The sequence below is a fragment of the Bemisia tabaci genome, chromosome 9 (genome assembly GCF_918797505.1).
Source record: "Bemisia tabaci chromosome 9, PGI_BMITA_v3".
NCBI classification, from domain to species: Eukaryota; Metazoa; Arthropoda; class Insecta; order Hemiptera; family Aleyrodidae; genus Bemisia; species Bemisia tabaci.
Genome location: NC_092801.1, coordinates 16,765,406 through 16,779,410, shown reverse-complemented (window position 1 = coordinate 16,779,410; position 14,005 = coordinate 16,765,406). Strand labels below are relative to the sequence as shown.

Here is a 14,005-nt window from a genome sequence, read left to right as displayed (position 1 = left end):
CCAATACCTCTATTTTGAGCACAAGTCCCAAGGTTCCTCTTCCGGTGGACGGTTGCAGACAGTGTTTTTCCTTCGGCAATAACGAGGGTAGTGAGGAAATAGTTTGAAAATTACATGATAGGAATTTACACAGGGCATCAACCAATTGCTGATAAGCTTCACAAAAGCTTATCTCACAATTTTACTAACAGTGAAAGGTAGATTGGTTAGAACATGGATCGTGGCAGCTGAGTCAAGCTGGCTGTAAGTGCGCTGATTAACTCGATTCCGAAGTAACGGAAGCAACACTCTACTGACAATCTTGGTATTTTTTTTAGCTGAAATTGATCATGATGCTGATTGATTGCAGTCTATATTAAACTGAACATTCGCCATAGTTCATAAAACAGTTACAAGGTGCTGATTCTCACAAATGAATAAACATGAGGGTTCTTTTTAGTTTTTATTTTGTTACACAATCCAAATCTACATCGAAATAAAGTTTTACAAACTTAAAATTTACTACGAAGTACAATTGTAAGTTGAACTTACAAATCTTAAGTCTATTTCTGCTGATGGCATGACTTCTCAAGTCATTAGGATTTTCTCGATGAGGTAATGTGTATTGGCAGTCGAACTAAAGAACTTCGCCACTCCATCTATCAGCTATTTTAGAATCTGCCTTAGGCCCACATTAACACATTTTTATCACTTTTCGATGCTAAATTATAAAGATTTCAAGGAACATTACTAGATAATACGGTTGATACACATCTACGTAACTGGAGGGGTTAAAAAAATAAACTTCTGATAAAGAGACAATAAAACCTTAGGAGCGATGCAGTTATAAGGAAAACGGTTTATCCTTTCAGCCCTTGAAAGGTGAGAGATTCACAGACAAAATTATAACAGAAAAACACTGTTTAGAAGAAGAGGAAATCAATTGAACGCCATGATAGAAAAATATACTTTGTAAACACACGTTAAAACAGTTAATAATAAAATAAAAATTAGGAAGGCTTGATTACTGCACTGAAACAACAAAAATATACTTGTTTGGTCTGGGAATACAGGGCAGATATACGGTGAGTTTTAAAGCACCTGATATTCTTATTCATGAAATAGGGCAGTTTGTTCGATAGTCAAACTACGAGAAACTATAGATTTAAAATTCAAATGAATAAAAAAAAGGAAATGCATTTTCCATTCAGCGTTTCAGAGTAAATTGTATACCACCATGACTTGTTTTCAATAGGTAACTGATTTTATTGACTTCCAAAACTCAAGCTGCTCTGTCATACAAGGTGTCACATTTCATTATAATGTGAAATAATGATCGGCGAATTCGAAATTCAAAGACATTTGAATATGATAAAAATGAAATAAAAACAAAAGCCTCACACTTGGATATGAAATTGAACTCGCTTAACCCTCCTGTCCCACCATAGCTAGTAAAAAGTCTTGTTTCAAGAAAGAATGGGGGGGGGGGGGGGGGGCTGAAATTCTACTAAGTCGTCTCAAATTAATAACTAGCAACATATGGCCTCTTTTTACGCTCACACTTAACACATTTTATGTTGGTTGCAATTTTTTGACAGGAAAATGCAATTTTCTATCAACACTATTTACTTTCATTTTGCGTTCTACGAGCCACCATCCTCTTAACACACTTGATTAGAAAAGCTAATGCAAGTGGACTCCGTAATCCAAAGCAGCCCCCAACGAGACATCGATCACATTACATCACTTTTATGAATGAATAGATCACTGAGAGTAAAGTTTGTAGATTGAATCCACAAACTGGCACACTCATGCATTTCACAACTTCAGAGTGGTTATTGGTTTGTTCTGAATTTGCTGAGGAAAATCCAGCTCAGCTGGAAAATTCTCCCACTGAGGTAGTTTATGATACAACGGCGACTGGTGGACTGGAGCTAGGATCCGCTTGATTGAGAATGTCCGTGTAGAATTCACCGAAGACTTTTCGGTTGTGGGAGACCAACCTAAGAAATCGACCGGCCAGCTGCGCTAGTTCAGCTTGGAAGGACGTCAATCCGGGTGGAACTTGCGTTGGTGTTGCGGTTGAGGAACTAATGATTAACTTCAGGAAGTCGCTTACTCTTTTAACTGCAAAAGAAATAAAGAAAATCAACAGTGTAAATAGCTGAAAGGACCGATCTAATGAAAAAAATCAACGCACAAAATTCGTAAACACCAACCATTTTTTGCTGAATGGCTTTTTTGTTTGTTTTGCCTCATGGCCAAAGTTTTGATTCTTTTACTATAAAACATGGTGACTTTCCTCCTGTTTTCAAATAGATCAGCAAGTTAAAAGAGAGAAGGTCTGCATTTCTGAAAATCACCTTCCAGCCCAAGATTTGCCTCTTCTTTGTTGTGAATCTGGAGATAAATCCAAATCTTCCTGCCATCAAGCATTGCGATTCAATACAGTAGTCAAGAACTTGCGATTATTCTCATCAGGAAAATCAAAAGGTCCTTTGAATCAGAAAGGATGAGGAGAGAGAGGATACAAGTAATTTTTCGAACTGTCAAGATATGGCTTTCCCGCATTAAAAGCATGCAGCAGCAAAAAAAAGCCCTCTGTATGTAAGGAAAAAAGACAAATGCAAATGGAAACTTACAGACTAGTTCTCTGATTTTGTGTTCAGGATTTGCGATTTTCTCAATTTGACCTTCCAAGGCCTTGATGGTGTCGTCACTTAGCTGCTTGCCACCGATCTGGTTTAAAAAATCTTTGCAGTCTTTTATCACTTGTTCAGTAACATTGGGAAGGACAGCTGCCAAATCACTGCGAAAAGAAAAAAAGTTGATGACCGTGGTAAAAATTGACAAAAGCTTTCTGGATGCAGTTTTGCGTTCTCTCTGACGATCACTGAAACTTTTGACTAATTGAATTTATTGCGTCGCTGAACATAGGTGCATCCCAATTAGAGATGCCAGTGATTTTCAGTTGCATTTTGCCATGCTTACAGCGAGTTAAACCATGAGATGCCTCTTAGGAAGTTGAGAGCAAATAGAAAGAATAAGCAAAATAAACAAGATAATATACAGAAATATACGGAGAATTAAAATGTCTTTCTATAAGTACTAGAAGGGAAGTAATGGGAATGATGATTTTTTCTGACAGCACGAGCAATCTTCCTGACATCATGTCTACTGACACGGGAATCTTAGATCGATTTTGTTAACAAACAAATAAATCATTCATTTGTTAACAGTAGATTTCTATGATGAGTCGTTGGTATGTGGCTTCTTTTGTTTTGTAATCAGCAGTTCCTTTCAGATTTTTTGCTAATATTTCTATTTATTCATCATTATGGAATTGATCCACTACAGGCTTGTCTTGTTTTGTGACGATCGGATCCAATCTGATTTGACCTGATCTTTGACGTCAGGAAAATATTGGATCGGATCATCTCTCATGAGACAATTGCTCAATAGACATCAACATTTTCATAAAAGTTTTTGCTGTGAATCATACTTTCTTTTCCAACAAATTATGAGCCATTTGCTGATTAAAACGCAACAATTAAGAACATTTGGAACCATATTTTTTGTACAATTCAGAGGAAAAAGAACCGATTCTGACAAAAGATCAGCATACCAAAGCCGATTCGGTTTTAGTGACCTTTTGGACTTGAAGAATTACCGTTACTAATTTTTGGTTTTTTTAAAAAAAAAAGAAAAAAAAAGCCATGTTGGTGAATATGTCATAACTGTTCTGTTAAAAATTAACACAAACCTATCAGATTTAACATCAGCCAATATAGTTTTGATGTGTTCCTTTAGCTTCATTTTATACTCAGCATGAGATTCTAGACCGCATCCAACTGAGCTGATGGTCAGGAGTAGAACCGCCGCTGTCACTGACAGCTGCCGACACTCGTCTTGAATATCAAGGAACCGGTTTTCATCCATCATTAGTGTCTGAAATGTTGAGAAACTCGTTAACTGATTACAAAAGAAAAACTATGAGAGGGAAGAATGCACCACAAAGCTTTCTGTGATACTTATATTTTTCAAAATTTCCCCTAAAAACTCTACAATCTTAACTTTTTTAAGAAGTTAACAATTCTTATGGAATATTTAAAAATCATGATCATGATTAGAGGATTTTTCTAAAAAAAATTACAGAGGTAAAACAGATGGGTCAGGCAAAGAAAAGATAATATGTAATAATAATAATGAAACATTAACAAGAGGCTGTTTTCAGGGATGATCGATTATCGATATTTTCCCATTTGAAGCTAAGGTGATTGATTATTAAGGTGTTCGTTGCAAACACCCTGATTATAAATCCTTTTCCATCAGTTAAAATGGCAGATCAATCAATATATCGCAAAGCATGCCACGCCACTGGCTGTTTATCCGCAAAACAGAATCAGGCAAATCAACCTGGAAACAACTACAACCATAACTTACGCTTACTTGAACCTCAAACTTGAATAAAATAATAAAATTGGCGCAGCTCTGAGTTTATATTATAATTTTGCTCATTTTATTAAACATCAGCTGCATTGTGCGATCTCATTAGTATCTTGAAACTTGCAAGGCATATCAAGATGATGATGAGACTAATGCCGCCAAAATGTTTTATCTCTAGAGGGAAGGCACCAGGAAAAGTTTTGAATATTATACCTCTGGGAAGATGTTATCAGGGTTCCAACACAGAGTCTCCATGTAGGCACGAGTTAAAATGTCATCTTTTGGCTCATCAGGTTTGCTTGGATCAACATGCCTGCTCAACCACTCTCTTGTAGAAAAAAGGCCGTCTGAAACAATCGCAATAGATAAATTAATCAGAATCTTTAGATTAAAACAGCAAGTTCATTGTTGAAGTTGGTAGACAAAGCAATAGATGAAGACAAAAAGGATACGAAAGGATTCTACTGATGTATGCGGGCGTTGCAATGGATAAAGAAGGTAGGTAATAGACTAACTTACGGCAACCCATGGGAGATCCTACAGTTCATCCATCATTTTCTCCCTTAGTCTATAAGATCCTCTAATTTCAACCAATAGGATCGCTTCAAGCTCTTTATGTGTTCTTTGTTTATCGCTTTGTCTATCAATGTCAACAATCAGCCCGTTGTTTTGCTCAAGAAAAGGAAGGTATCAATCCCTCCCACATAGTAATAACATGGTCTTTGAGAATGATCGTGTTTGAGGCAAAAGTCACAACAATGGAAACCTACTATCAATCGCTAATAATACCTATCGATCACTAAATATTGAAGGAGATACAAGGCTTTTATTAGGTAGAGGGAGCAAACATAAAAGAATGTTTTCAAAGAGCAGAATAGACGGAAAAATCAATACATAGGAATTCATCCGTCTTGTCAAAGTAGCTAAGAGTCCTAAAATAGGTCACTTGAACTGCCTCTTGACAGCTGGTTTCCATTGTACACAAGGGATCCAAATGTTCAGGCTGAGGGAAACTTTAAAAACCTTCTTAAGTGTACAAGAAAATCAACTGCAAAACTTTTGAAATAAGCCGAGAGCATTGTTTCATTTTTGTACATAAGTAGATGCCTTTGCAATTATTTCCAAATTTCTTTTTTCATAAAAAGTAAAGGAATTGTATCATATCATGCAAGAGGCAAAAGATGTTCAGCAAAAATAGAAAATTGACTTGAAAAGAGAACTACCTATTGTTGGGTTTTTTTTTTTTTTTTTTTTTTTTTTTTTTTTTTTAAGGGGTGGACGATTATACAAATTTTTTAAGCTGTTCAACCCTAAGAGGCAATTCTGTTGAATCCTTACTTCAAGCCATTTTCGCTAGCCGATGTGTTTAAAACAATGCAAATAGAACAAGCAAGCTTTAAAATTGCTAATGAGCTGAGTCAATTCACCAACCTGCTTGTACTTTGAGAAATTCTGAGAATTTTTCCTTCTCATACTCAACACTGGACGCTTGAATGTGGGGTTTGAACATTTCGATTGTAAAATTGGCCATATCCAGTTTCATCAGCTCCAAAGTCTGAAACGAACGTTTAATTACATTGGAAATTTCATTAAAGAAAATTACTGGAAACAAGGAATAAAGAAGGAGTAGTCAATACTCTCCAAGTATCTTCGCAAAATTTTCAAGAGTGTATTCAACTCTGTCAACACCTCAGCATATTTTCCCTTTCATTTTTCGATTCCCATTTTTAACTCAAGTTTCAGTCAATCCAGTCCTCATTTTCAACTTTTTCACTTTATCCCTCTACAATCTTTAATAATGTCACATAAAATTAATTACTAGACTTGCAACTGATACCTACATAGATTATAGCCAACCAATCACGCGTAGCCTTGTTGTCTCACCACTAGGGGTCCGCGAAGCGGCGATTTTCAAAGGCGAAGCGAAGCGAAGCGAAGCTTCGCTTCGCTTCGCAATTTGCGAAGCAATGCGAAGCGAAGCGGACAAAAAAACCCCTTCAAATACGCTGGATGCAACCCGCGGAATTTCGTAGCGGTTACTCCAGCGAGCCGCGACTCAGCGTGCGGCAGTGGTAAATTTCATTGAACACTGGGAAATACGTGAAAAATACATTCATTAAATTTGCCCCCTCTTCCCTTAAATTTTAAGAATGAATTTTTATTGAGATGCCAGCAGATCTAAGATTTTTTTTTTTAAATTTGTCATCGGTTTTGCTTTAATGATCACGGAATGATAAAAAATAAAAACTGTTTTTACTTTTTATTTTTAGTTTCCTTTTAATTTTTTTTATCTAATTTAATGTAAAACAAAGAAATACCTAAAAAATTGTGGTAAATATAATTTAAAAACCATTGATTTAAACTTCTTAAGAAATTTTATTATTTATATTCAATTCAGCCACTGCGCCGTCTTCTTTGTAAGGGCTTGGGCTTTGGGATGCTTGGAAGACCACTGAATTTTCTTTTTTTTAAGAACCGTTGTAATCAAGGGGTGGGCAGCTCCACATGATTCCTCCTTACGCTTTTTCTTTTCAAGTTCAAGCCGCTCTTTGTCCGCGTTATAGGTCTTGAATGCTTCATCGTGCTTCCGTTTCAGATGGTCTGATAAAGTTTTGGTTGTACCTGAAATCAGAGGAAGAGAAAAATTGAAAATGTAAACCAATGATCAATCAGTATGCAGCTTCTAAATTATTTATAAAAATAGGTACAGCTTTACCGTGAACTTCCACAGAGTTTGACTGGTTCATTACATTCTATTCTGTAGGCAACAGGATCAGATGAGATTCAAGAGCGAGTAACATTGGCCATGCAGATGACCATGGAAAATGAAATGGAACGAAAGAATTGACATTATAAATTGTTACTCTGCTCCACAGGTTTACAACTTTTCCCTTTCTTCTTTCGATGTAATTTCAAGCACATAGTTTAATACTTTGGACAACAAAGTTTCAAACATCAGAGAGAAAGAAAAATCAATTGCTTGTCTGCCAAACTGGAGGAAATAAATAGGGATGGCAGAAATAAAGAGCATAATTCCAGCCATGATTGTATTTGTGTATTATAGATTTTATGTGATGGCAAGAAGAAGCAGATAGCTCCAGCAATGAATTTGAATCAGCAAGAAATTATGAGAGGTACTTACCAAATGGTGTTTTAAAGATGAGATTACAATAAATGCACTTGGCTGTTTGGTCCTTTCGGTCTTTTGCTTTGATTGATACATAATGTTTGAATAATGGCCTTTTAGACACATCTATCTGAACGTCAGTGTTACTAGCTTTGTTTACCTCCTTTTCAGTTGTGTCGCTTTCCTCATGTTCTGTGAGATCAATGTGGTCATCATCCATTGCCATTACTGATTCGGAAACTTCAAACTTTAAATAACTGCACTCCGCGTTTGTGATAAGGAAAAATATGATGGAATTGAGGTTAGGAGACGAGAGACGGCGCTAAATAACGTAAATAATGCGGGACGGCCGCAAGCGCATGCGCAAAGAACCGGCTCACGGTATCCATCAATCATCGGCATTCGGCATCAATTGCGAAAGCGCGCGAAAATTTGAATTACCGCGAAATTTTCGCTTCGCTTCGCTTTTCCCGACCTCGCGCTCCGTTTTGCGAAGCGAAGCGAAGCTTCGCTTCGCTTCGCAAAATGCGAAGCAATGCGAAGCTTCGCGGACCCCTACTCACCACCCGTGACGTCAGCAAGACTATATAAGCGTGGGTCAGCGTGGGTTGCCTAAAAATCGAGGTCTTTTTACCATCTTACGACCCACGACCCACGTCTCTCTCTCAGGTCTTTTAACATCCTTAAGACCCACGACCCGTGTAAATCTCTCTCATCGGTTTTATTCCATCAATAGTGCAACTCTTTGTTTCAACTTTAACGCTGTATAATTTAGTGACATTTAATTTGTGAAATCTGTGATATGTGCCTTCACCACGTCAATACAAGTTATTTCATCTGAACTCTCGTTTTATCTTTTAACGAACATTCCTTAGTCAGTTTGTCAATCCTGACTCAAAAAGATTGACTGGTGCCGAAATTCTTTAAACATTTTCTCAAGAACCCATATTAGTGAATGGATGCTTGATCACCATTTTTAAGCGCATCCAACATTACAACAAACTCTGAAGAGTGGATCTGAATGGGAAGTAAAACAGACAAATTTTTTAAAGCAACATGGTAAAATAGACGTATTCATGTTAAAAGAGACTATGTTGCTTGTAAAATCTATACACATAGTTCTTTTTAACATAAATATGTAGAGTTGTATCAAAAATAAGGACGCAGATGGAGGTAAATCTCAATTTTTATTATTATTTTGAAAGGAGAGAAATTAATCTTAGATAATTCCATATTTATGGATAATATAAACACTTCATTTAGGGGAAGACTGCTGCAAAGTACAAAAGATAAAGACAAAAATTTAGAGGAGGAAGAAGAGTTGCAACGTTTGGAAATCCTTTAAAATTTCGATTTCAACACCAGAAAAATAGAGAAAAAGTCATTGATCTGATTTTATCATAAGACCTTGACTAATTACTAAATAGACGGACCCAGCTCAGGGTAGCGACAAACAAGTTTATTTTCATCACGCACTTTGCAGCATGCTTTTCCAGAATTAAGTAATTAGTTTTCAATGCGTTTTTTGGCTGGTTGAGTTGGCCTTCTTTCTGGATGGTATCCCATCATTTTCAGAAAAATCGAATCAGAGACCACTGTTTGAAAAAATGTAGTCTAAAAGAAAAGAAAAGAAAAAAATTGGACAGCTCATGCCTGGTAGAATTTTACGCACCTCAAGGATTCCTTTGTAAACTTGGACAACTTCTTTCGTTTGAGTCAGCTCCCTGATCTTGTCATCTCGAACTGGCGCGCAGAGCTTCCCCATTACAGAGGTGATATATTGAGCGTAGTACTGGAAAAAAAGAAATGTTTCATCCCTGTATGAATTCAAAATGAAAAATGGGCGTTTTTCGAGATTTGAAAACAGTAGACTTCGAGAGGAACAAGCCTTACTAAGGTGTCTATTTTTTTTTCATTTCGGGAAATCCTGATGTAATCCTGATTTTTAACTGCTAAATCCTGATTTCATAATTTTTCCAAGCCCTGATTTCTTGCGGAGAAAAATTAACAGACGTACAGCAGATAATTAATGGAAAATAAGTGGACGGCCGACTTTTCTCAAATCCTGATTTACGACAGATTTTCCCTTGAATCCGGATTGATCTCAAATCCTGATAGAATCGGGGAAATTGGAAAAATCCTTATGCTAGACACCCTGCTTACTGAATTGTTTTCAATTTGACTTTGGTTACCAGAATAAAGAAAAGCTGATTTTGAAGTCAATGACGAATATTTTTAATTGCTTTTCTACAGGAAATCTGACAGCAATGTACAGTTTTATTAAATTTGTAAGTATTCTTTTGCTCTGCAATGTACGATACGTGACGATTAATATCAAATTGCATGAATGTATTTAATATATCAATCTTTCAAGATAGAATACAAAAAAAAGGTGCTTACCGGGAAATCCAGCGTTTCATTGTCGATTTGCTGTCTGATAAGTTCCATGTCCAAAACCTCTTCAATCTCTTTTTTTAGCTTTGTGTGCTGCGGCAAAAGTAGAGAACTGAGTGTATCCTTGATTTCTTGTAATAGAGCTAGGGCCTGGGTGTAGACTGGGGGATCAGCATTCAATTCTTGTGACAATAAATCCCAGAATGCTCTATGCATTGTTTCCTTCACTTTTCTCTCAATGCTAAAACAATGATATCACTTATTATTTGGAGAATGGAAATTACACCCAAAATGAACAAATGACATAAAATGAATGAAACGCCGAAAACTACATGTAGTAACTTCAAGATGTACATCAAGTGCCTAAAGTAAATTTTAATGCAAATTCCAACTTATTTATAGGATAAGATTTCACTAGGTAGATTACTTACTCAAAACTTATGCAATAATCACAGAAAATTAAAGCATTTTTTTGAGGTGGTTCTTTGGCACTTTTGGAGAGCAATTTGATAGTTGATAGATCAATCGATGATTTCTGGATTGAAATTTCTCAAAAATTTCCAAGCATCACATCACACAGTAGTGCTTCAGATAATACTGCACTTTGACTCATAAGGACTTTGAAATAACTCCACAAGCAAGGCCTGAGTAATTATTGCATAAACTCAGCAGCCACAAGTATTCTTTCAATTTCACTATTCCAAGTTTTTATTTGTCGAAAGTCAAGGGGTCTCATAAACGTGTAACATTTTTTGTCTGAGATTTACGGGTGAGAAAACGAGAGAATTACTGTAAGAATTTTCTCTCATTATTTTTTGCCCTACAAATCTTACCTATTTTCTGATGGCTCCAGTTTTTTCAGCATGAAGTTTTTATCAACTGCGATTTCGTGTGCTAATGCCATGTTTGTCATTCCATTTGCTGCCTTCATTATTTCTTCCAAAGAAACGAATCTAGGGGGTGAAGCATCTGTAACTCCGGGTATCATGCTTGCACTGATAGTTCTGACCCTGAAATTTACAATGAAAACTTCATCTCGTAAGTTTCGTTTCACGTACAAATACAAAATGAAGAGAAAAAGAGTGAGTGAGAGCAGAAGGAAAGCTAAACTTGACCAACAGTAGGCAGCTTTTGAGATTAAGTATTGAATGGACAGAGTTTAGGTAGACAGGGGTACAGAAAATGCATGAGTTTTGGTTGGTGCAAGGGGTAAGAACATTTTCTAATAAAAAGGATTTTTTTTTGTTTTTTTCCCCCTAAGCGATACCTAAATTAGAAAAAAACAAAAAACAAACAAGTGCACAGAATTTCAATTTTTTTTGCTCATCGGGGACTGTTGACATTTTGACAGGGTAAGGACATTTTTTAAGCCAAGATAGGAACTAATTCTTGTTGCAAATAACTTTCGGCATTCCTGTCTCACAATCAGTAATAGGAGGCTGACTTTCTTTGCAAACTTCAGAAACAACTAACCTGCCACTGATTTTCTGGTAAAAGAGGAACAAACATAATGTTTTTTATATGCAAATGCATATACTAGGTTCCTTTCCCCTTAACTCAGTCCGATTGTGATGCAATTTGGACAAAAGATATAACATCAAAATTGGGAAAAACAAGGTTTTGGCAAATTGTGTGGGGAAAATTTGAGATAATAACATATGGCTAAGATTTATTTTTATTTTTTATTTTAAAAAAAGTAAAAAAGGAATAACCAAATCATGGAGTGTTTTGAAAATTTCTGTTGAGAGTTTTCAAAATCGTTGAAAATGACAAAATGACAAAATAAACGCTTGGGTGATTTTCATCTAGAAAGGAACAGAAAAAAATTCAAGGTGCTTTGTCATTGATTTACAGTGTTTCTGGGTTGAGCTACTAAGTCCACCTCGCTTGAATGGTTTTGATAGGTTTGGATAAGAAGATAGATTGGCTTCAAGAAAAAAAATTCTTTTATGTATATTTATTCCCAGAAACACATATTAGACCTTCCTTTATCATGCAATTAGATATCACCATTTCTGACTCAAACATAAAATCACCGATCTACGGGGAAAATGATGGTGCTTTTGTTTCTAAAATGAGCCGGGATTAGTGGTTCCTCATTGCAAAATGAGGTCCGACTGATTCAAGTTATTATTGGTGCATATGATTAGAAACTGGAAAATATGAAAGAGAGATGATATTAAATAAATATTACTAACCTCTTTCCCCTTTCTTGATGGTTGATTTCTTTGCTTGGACTTGGGGCAGATTGGTCAGCCAATCGGTTACCATTCCTAGATTCGTCTGATTCCATTTCATAAAACTGGGCTTGCAAATTGGTATCTGCAAGAGAGAGAAAAAAATACTTAAAAGGCAAGAAATGTAAATAGAAAACAACATCAATCAATGTCTGGAAAAAGCTCGCCAGTTGAACTTCTATTACACTGTCAAATGGTTTCCATTCTAAACCATTTTATTGATTAGCTTCAGCCTTTGCAGTATTCAAGATGAATACACTTCTTTAGCGAGGAATAGTTTGTCTGGCTAGGACTCTCAAACAAAGGATTCACTGTGAAAAATGATAAAACGACAGGAAAACTACAAGACCGCTTGGCTCGAATGCTATGTTTTCAAATTTTTGCTCCAATTTCATTCTTGCAAGTGTTACCAAACATTTTCTTTCTTTCAAAAGAGGAAAGACTAATATTAATCTACTGAAAAGTGAATGGTCTTAGCATGTAGATCATTTAAGGTGCACTTGAAACACGGAACTGCGCAAGTTGGCAACCAATGTCAGTGCGATGTTCAGTCGAAGGAACAAAGAAACTCTGAGTTTTTCTTTCAACAAACTGTTATGCTGCATTAAGTAGATGCTAAATTGTGCACCTAAAGTGTTGTACCTTAGGGTAGGTAAGTAATCTATAGAAAAAAGCCAATGCGAAACTAGCCTACTTATTCTGAGGTTGCTTAATTCAGTTGTTGTATTTAACAGTTGAAGTGCTGCAGAGGAAGTGAATGTTATGCTGCTTTTAACTTTAACTTTGCAACAACATAAATGGCAGGGAATCTTGGAAAATTGAATTGTGATAGGATTTCTTTGCGGTAGGTAGTAAACCTAAGTAAAAAAGAAGCGTTAAAAACGAATTCCTTCATAAAACATGATGCAATAAAACAGATTATGACAGCTAAAGATCAAGTAGCATTTGAAAAAAAGTCACGCACGAGTCATGATCTTTGTTTGGTGGAGAACGAGAGGGAGCTACCTACCTACAACATGAAGTGTCAAACACAAAAACTGGACTGGGAAGCTAAGTCTCACCTACAGGGTGCATGACAAAATCAGTGAATCATGTTCCTTTGTTCAGTGAAGTTCAAGCTCCTCTGGGAACTGCAAAAACCCATTTCCCTCTCTCAGACAAAATTCAAATTTCCTCTTTCCATATTAGGATCTAGCTTACCTTGAGGAGAGCTCACTCGTGTATCTACCCACAGAGGTCAAGATGCTTTGTTAGAATATGATAGTAAACAAACCAACTTCTCAGCGAGACCACAGAGCTAAGGCAGACAGAATGAAAGAGAGTTTTTCTTGATTACTTACAAAATTTGTTCTTGTTCTGGGATATCGCCTCTAAAAATTAGGTCACTAACAGAGGTACAGATCAATTTTGGTGAGAGTTTGTTGGGCAGTGATAAGTGATAACAGATTATTTAACTGGTTATGCAACAATCAAACGTGTAAATGCGAAAAATTCAGTTCTACAGAAATTTGGAGAGAAGATGCAGTACAGTTCTTGAAACCGGATAGAACTGGATTCTCATCAACCACTAAGAATTTATCCAACTTCTTAAGCACTTGAGGGCGATTTGGCAGTTAGTTACGAAATGTTTACAGTGCTTTGTTTGGTGTTTGGGAGCTTCAGCTGTTCGTGTTTACATCAGCTGATATGACGTCATCAAATGACGCAAAATGCGCGCGAGCAAACCGCGAAATTTAAATAATCGCTAGTGCTTGGCTACTGCTGATAGCTGCTTTATCCGCAATTTGACACAATTTTCTAGGAATGCAATAATGCTTTTAGC

General features: G+C 36.3%; 2 protein-coding genes across 5 annotated transcripts; both read right to left on the bottom strand.

Moving 5' to 3' along the window:
• Window positions 1–429: 429 nt before the first annotated feature.
• Window positions 430–13,838, bottom strand: LOC109035178 (T-complex protein 11-like protein 1). 4 transcript variants are annotated; one of them, XM_019048711.2, is made up of 10 exons: window positions 13,524–13,838; window positions 12,145–12,268; window positions 10,780–10,956; window positions 9,953–10,187; window positions 9,225–9,344; window positions 5,857–5,980; window positions 4,639–4,772; window positions 3,743–3,927; window positions 2,622–2,788; window positions 430–2,106 (listed from the first exon to the last, which is right to left on the bottom strand). In XM_019048711.2, exons 2-10 carry the CDS (start codon window positions 12,237–12,239, stop codon window positions 1,883–1,885), a joined length of 1,461 nt encoding a protein of 486 aa, XP_018904256.2. In that variant the 5' UTR covers window positions 12,240–12,268; window positions 13,524–13,838; the 3' UTR covers window positions 430–1,882. The 4 variants fall into 4 exon arrangements, with proteins under 4 accessions (XP_018904256.2, XP_018904258.2, XP_018904257.2 ...); XM_019048713.2 differs by lacking the exon at window positions 13,524–13,838 and adding an exon at window positions 13,384–13,518; XM_019048712.2 differs by lacking the exon at window positions 13,524–13,838 and adding an exon at window positions 13,193–13,344.
• LOC140225419 (uncharacterized) lies at window positions 6,002–9,194 on the bottom strand. The gene is made up of 2 exons (XM_072304313.1): window positions 7,568–9,194; window positions 6,002–7,047 (listed from the first exon to the last, which is right to left on the bottom strand). Exons 1-2 carry the CDS (start codon window positions 7,776–7,778, stop codon window positions 6,815–6,817), a joined length of 444 nt encoding a protein of 147 aa, XP_072160414.1. The 5' UTR covers window positions 7,779–9,194; the 3' UTR covers window positions 6,002–6,814.
• Window positions 13,839–14,005: the final 167 nt, after the last annotated feature.